A 7,030-nucleotide genomic window follows, 5' to 3' on the forward strand; every position below is an offset into this window, starting at 1 on the left:
TATATACAAAGTATAAGTCGGCTAGGGTATATTATTGGAGAGCATATTGTAAAGCCGGTTATACAAGTCCTAATATAACTAGGACTTGGTTTACAAATCCTTCCAAGACAAGGACTATGCACTCTCACGTGCACTATTCAAGCCACTAATCATAACATTAATAAATGAAAACAATATGAATTGGTTGAATAATTACAGGGCTTTGATCCTGACTACTATCTATAATAAGAAAAGTACAATACTTTATTTCCTAGTTACATTCCAATCACTAATAAAAAAAATTGCATGAAAAACCTAATTCACATCCTAAAACTAGGTTTCAAGGGCTAAGTAATCAAGTGAACAGGTATTAGGCACCCACCTCACCAAACCTATCAATATCATTGAATGTCATTTTTGGGTAGTATTTTTAATTGTGCTATGTTTATTGTGGGGAGAGAAACACTTTGGGGAGACTCCTTAAGTGTTAATCTAACAAATAAGAACATTACTTAACCCAAAAGGTTTAAACCCAATGGGTATGAGCTCAAGTATGTTATATTAACTATTATTTCTTTTCATTAGTATTTAATGTGGGACTTCACTATATAATGAACCACACTAACACTACTCACATGAGAATATTCTAACAAATCTCCCCCTTCACGTGGAAGCCTCCTACGAAGTCACTTGTAGCACTTTGGTTGGTCTCCTCCTTGAACAAAAACCTTTTTCTTGACAACCCAAATGTCCTGCATCATCAGCACTAATAGTGTGCCCTTTGCTCAACTATGCTTGAGGTGGAAATGAGAGTCTTCTTTGCACAACTATGAGATTCACCAACACACAATCACCTTGACTCACCACTAGTAAAACCCACACTTAACCATAGGTGAAAGAACATGGGGTCTTCCTTGTTCTACCTAGTAGGACCCATTAACAAACACTTTCCCTCAAATCATTGGCTTTGATACCACTTGCTAGGGGAGATAAACACCTTCGAGAGACTCCTTGAGTAATTATATAACATATAGAGACACCACATAACCAAAAGACTTAAAGTCCAATGGATATGAGCTCAACTATTTTCTCATAATAGCTGGCCTTTAATTTTTCGTTGGCATGTTTCTACTTGCCTATAATACCCACATTATTACTCTTTTATGTAACCAATATTTTCCCTGAACTCATTTATGCATTTTGCTAGCCATTTTTCCATCAATGCCCTGTTATGTAACGTTCTATGAGAAATACCCACACTTGCAGCACCACTCCTTTCTAGTTGTTTTGCCATGGTGCTGCTTCCATTTTTGACCAGTAATAGCCCGAAGTCATTCTCCATATTGATATCTTTCACTTTCACGCATGCAATGCTTCTACTTCGTAAGTTCGTATCATGTCATTCTTTCTTATTGTGTCCTAATCAAATGTTTGATTTATTATAAACTAAAATATGCATAGAGTTAATTGTTTCAAATAGTCAATTAGGGAGACTCCTTGAGTAATCTATATATCTATATATATATATATATATATCTAAAGAGTAATGCTACAGTCACAAACTATTTTACAGTATTTTTACAAAATGTTGATACAACCAACCTCTTATTGGTTTTTATCTAGACCCACCATTAATATCATTTTTTTCATTTACTAATAATTACTCACTACATCAGTAGTTTGTAAAATTTGTTATAAATAATTTGTATCTCTAGTATTATTCATATCTAAAAGCTGAAATGTAAAGTTTAATGTTGTTGCACTCCTGTTGAGCCACATCATCAACTTATTTTTAATATTTTCTCTCTCTTTTTCAATTATTTTTCTCCTTATAATTTGCCATTTTACAATTACACCTTCTTCAACATTTACTTGCTTTTACCTTTTTATCTCCCCACTACTCTATACCTTAACCTTACAATTTCTCCACCCCTTCATCTTCCTTTTATTTTGACTCTTCTTCTTCCCAATTTTTTTACTATAAAAAATTGTTATTTTTTATTCCATTCAATCCATATTTTGCTCACACAAGAAGGTGAATACTCTCTCTCTCTCTCTCTCTCTCTCTCTCTCTCTCTCTATATATATATATATATATATATATTCTTTCTTTTGGTGGATGTTTAATTCTTTAGATTGATGAATTTTTATGTTTAACTCTACTTCAGGTAGATATGATTTGGTTATATTTTAATTTTTTTTATCTTTTTAATTTTATTTATTTTTTGTTTGTTACATGTTATCCTATGAAATTAAAGAATGATTTAATGTTATTCTATTATATAGTATTACTTGGATAATTTGGTGTTTACAACTATACATTTTATATAATTTTGCCATTTGTCTCACATTCTCTTCCAAAAAAGGTGATTGCCCTCCCTCTCTCTCTCTCTCTCACATTAAATATTCTTTCTTGTAACTCTATTTTGGATTGATGATTTTATTTATTTATTATTAATTTTTTTTTTTGTGTTTCTACTTTTGGATGATACACTTTGGTGGTGTGTTTTTTGAGTTATTTGTCACATGTACGCTCTATCCCTCTTATAGTTTTGGTTTGAGTTAATTTTTAGATATTTTAGAAGTGAGATGATTATGTATTTGATTGTCTATAAATTATTTGAGTAATATCAATTATAAATTTGTGATGAGGTTTGGTTATCATGATAATTTTCTTAAGAGAAAGAAAAATTCAAATAATTAATTTTGGAACTTAAAAATTTTAATTGTAAAATAAATAAATAAATATATATATATATATAACACACTATACAAAAGTTTGAATAATATAGATCACTTGAAAAATGAATACTGTTTCTATCTTTTTTTTTTTTTTTTTTTTTTTTTAAAGTAATGGAATAATATCAATCAAATGCACCTAAGGTTTTTATTTTTATTTTTTTTTAACTCAAAATAATAAAATGATATATTTGTAGAGATGGAGAGATGAAAAATAATTTTAGAAGTAATGTCTCCAGTACGTTTTATAGAATAAATCATACATTATATCACGTTACAAAGTAGTTGTATATTCTCACACATCGCGTGTGTCTGTGATTAGTTAAGATAAATCATAGAGACACCACTTAACCAAAAAACTTAAGCCTAATGGGTATGAGCTCCACTATTTTCCAATAATAATTGGCCTTTAATTTTTCGTTGGCATGTTTCTCCTTGCCTATAATACCCGCATTATTACTCTTATATGTAACCACCATTTTTTATAGGTATGTGTTATAGAATAATAAATATTTTCTATAAAAATATAATAATAAATATTTAATTATGAGCTATAATGTACCCTAATAATTCATTAAGTTTGAGGCATTGATTCATTGTGCTCTTGTTGATAAGTGTGCATAGTTTGATTTTATTTGACGAAGTATTGAATGCATCTTAACTTGTGCCTTTGGGACACTTACTAGCAAAAACTTGAGAAAAAAAGAGATTAGATTTATCTACCTTGGATATTAGGATTCTCTTTATTTGAAATGGTTCCATTTTAATATTCAAAATATTAAATATTACAAATTTAAAGATGTACTAAGTACCATATCATTTAAATTTTAAATAATGTGGTACATTAAACCTGAAAAATTCTCTAAATAAAAAAAGGGCTTAAATATAATACATATGATGTTGGTTCCTAATGTTTAGTAACTTTAGTCCATGATCAATTCTAGCTCTTTAGATGATATGGTTAAACTAAGAACTGACGCGTCATAACTCCATATAGACTAATAGCAATTGTTCTTAGTTGTTAAGGACTAAAATTGACCACTTAAGATGTTTAAGGATTCAAATTGATCATTTAAGTTTTTTGGACTAAAAACAACCATTTTAAACATTAGGAACTAAAATAACTCTATATACTTAAAGTTTAGGGGAAAATTTTATCTCTAAACACTTCTTATATCTTTTTATTAGTTATGAATTTTGAAAAATCTAACAATCGGATTATATGATTTTATTATATCGAGCTTGTAAAATGTCAAGAATATAAAAAATTAATAACTATGTCATCAATTAAATAATTATATTTCAAGTTTTTGTAATATAAAACTATGCATAAAAATAAGTTAATTAATCGAATAGTAAATAATATTCAATTTGTATGAAATTTAACAAACGTATTAAAAACATAAAATAAAATTCATATCAAATTAAAAAAATATAGTTTTAGCAAAAAAAAAAAAATTAAAAAAATATAGAAAGATTTTAAAGGGTACGGTGTCCAAGATTTTGCCCTAAAATAAATAAAATATTTCCCGGAAATGGCTAGCTCTCTCGTGATCGCTTCTCGAGCCATTAAGACCAACAACAACGGCTATTTCCTATTTGGTACTATACATTTACTACTGTGCCCAGCTGCCGAAGTCAAACTGAACTTTATATTTCATTTCTTCGCGGCAAATCGAAACCAAAATTAGACAAATGCTCTCAGCAACTTTGCTCTTACCACGATTCTTCCTTTCACAACCACCTCCACTTCTCTCTACTCAGCAATCCAATTCTAAACCCAAACCCAAATCCAAATCCTCAACACAAACCAAGAACTCAAAATCAAGGAATATTAATAGCAACAACAACAATGATAATCATGACCATTATTACAGGACCACCTCCAATTTCCATTGCTGCTTTTGTAGCGAGGACCCAATTGATATCTCCAGCTCCCAACAAAACCCAGATGTCGGATTTTCCGATAATAATCAGTGGCCAAATCCTGACTTGCTCGCGGTCTGGCTTCGGTCCAGTCGTAGTTTGAAAGAGGTCAGAAGAATTCACGCGATTGTTTTGAAATGTTTGTGGGATTCGGCTACGTATGTTGGAAATAATTTGATTAGTACTTACTTGGGTTTTGGGAAATTAGCTGAGGCTCGTAAAGTGTTCGATAAAATGCCGAAGAAGAATGTGGTTACTTGGACTGCTATTATTGATGGGTACTTGAAATTTGGTTTGGATGATGAGGCTTTAAGGTTATTTCAGGACTCTATTAATAATAGGGTTCGAGCGAATGGTAACATGTTTGTGTGTGTTTTGAATTTGTGTCGTAGGAGACCGGATTTTGAACTTGGGAGTCAGATTCATGCTTGTATTGTGAAAGGTGGTTGGAGGAACTTGATCGTAGATAGTGCTGTTGTTTACTTCTATGCACAATGTGGGGAGTTACAAAGTGCATTTTGTGTATTTGATCGGATGCCAGAGTGGGATGTGGTTTGTTGGACAACGATGGTCACTGCCTGTTCACAACAAGGGTGTGGACAGGAGGCATTTTCACTGTTCTCACGAATGTTAAGTAAAGGGTTTTTGCCTAATGAGTTTACAGTATGTGGTGTTCTGAAGGCTTGTGGAGAGGAGAAGGTATTAAAATTTGGGAGACAGTTACACGGTGCCATAGTGAAGAAAGTATATAAGAATGATATTTTTGTAGGGACCTCCCTTGTAGATATGTATGCAAAATGTGGGGAGATGACAGATTCTAGAAAAGTCTTTAATCGAATGAGGAAGAGAAACACGGTTACATGGACATCACTTATAGCTGGATATGCTCGGAAAGGGCTTGGTGAGGAGGCCATTAGACTGTTTCAAGTAATGAAGAGACGGCGTATACATGCTAACAACTTGACAATTGTAAGCATCCTCAGGGCTTGTGGCTTAATTGAGGCTTCACTATTGGGTAGGGAGCTTCATGCACAAATAATCAAGAATTCTTTGGAACCCAGTATATACATGGGAAGCACTCTAATATGGTTCTACTGTAAATGTGGAGAGTACCTTCATGCCTTCAAGGTCCTCCAGCAGATGCCTCTTAGAGATGTTGTATCATGGACTGCAATTATTTCTGGTTGTGCACGTCTTGGGCAGGAGTCTGAAGCTCTTGAGTTCTTGAAAGAAATGATGGAGGAAGGTGTAGATCCTAACTCGTTTACTTTTTCATCAGCTTTGAAAGCATGTGCCAATATGGATTCTATCCTTCAGGGGAAGTTGATTCATTCCTATGCAAACAAGACCCCAGCCATGTCTAATGTATTTGTGGGTAGTGCATTAATATATATGTATTCAAAATGTGGGTATGTATCAGAGGCGTTCCAAGTTTTTGACAGCATGCCAGAAAGGAATTTGGTTTCGTGGAAGGCTATGATTGTGGGTTATGCAAAGAATGGGCTCTGCCAAGAGGCTTTGAAGCTTATGTATCGGATGAAAGCAGAAGGTATTGAGGTGGATGATTACATTTCTTCTACAGTTCTCACTGCATGTGGAGACGTTGAGTTTTATATGGAGCCTTCTTCTAAGTATAGCTTGTTGTCTAGTTAATCTTTTGCCTACAGAGATTTCGAAGTTTGAACTCTGTACTGTTCATTTCATGTATATATCCAGTAACGTAGAGCAGATATTAGCCGATGAGAGGGGAAACATAAACATTGGATCATTGTATGGCAAAATGTCTTGGAAAGGAGTGTTTTCCCCCGACTTCCAGTTTGAACTCTGCCCGTGTCTCTTATAGGTATGAAGTAGGTGAGGAAGAAAGAAAAATGGTTCGGTATTTCTGTTCCAATTATCTTCATTAATCCAGGTGACCTCCCCTGTGGCGTTTCTCTGGAACAATGTGTTGTAGACATGTACTGTATACTAGTCTTGTAAATGTACACTTATCTTGATGGGTAAAATTTAAAGGGGTGTAGTATCTACGAAGGTCTTCCAAACTTGACATGCCTTCGCTGAAAATTCTTGGTTTTGAGTTTAGACACTGTGATGAAAATGTACGAAAATAAACACTGCTAACTGTGTATGCATTAAATTAAATAGATTTAACATAACCATAGGAGCATTACAAAAGATCACAAAAGGTTACAAGAGTTCTTTATTGTGCTTTGCCATATAATCTACGCAACAATTATGGTTCATTTGGATTGAGGGGGAGGGAGGGGGAGTAGAGTAGAATTGGCCCACAATTAGCTTATTTTCAGCTAACTCTACTCTATTCCCCTTCACTTCTCCTCCCTCACCCCTCAATCCAAACAGGCACTTAGCTTTCCTGAAGCAATGC

At 33.2% G+C, this 7,030-nt stretch overlaps 1 protein-coding gene across 1 annotated transcript; it reads left to right on the forward strand.

The window, feature by feature from the left end:
• The first annotated feature begins 4,295 nt into the window (after window positions 1-4,295).
• LOC115972604 (pentatricopeptide repeat-containing protein At4g18520, chloroplastic) lies at window positions 4,296-6,686 on the forward strand. Its single transcript, XM_031092935.1, has one exon. The coding sequence runs from the start codon at window positions 4,414-4,416 to the stop codon at window positions 6,295-6,297; it is 1,884 nt and encodes a 627-aa protein (XP_030948795.1). The 5' UTR covers window positions 4,296-4,413; the 3' UTR covers window positions 6,298-6,686.
• The last annotated feature ends 344 nt before the right edge of the window (window positions 6,687-7,030 follow it).

The sequence above is a fragment of the Quercus lobata genome, chromosome 12 (genome assembly GCF_001633185.2).
Source record: "Quercus lobata isolate SW786 chromosome 12, ValleyOak3.0 Primary Assembly, whole genome shotgun sequence".
NCBI classification, from domain to species: domain Eukaryota; kingdom Viridiplantae; phylum Streptophyta; class Magnoliopsida; order Fagales; family Fagaceae; genus Quercus; species Quercus lobata.

Coding starts and splice junctions, on each gene's coding strand:
- LOC115972604 (XM_031092935.1), top strand. CDS start 4,414: ATGCTCTCAGCAACTTTGCTCTTACCACGATTCTTCCTTTCACAACCA.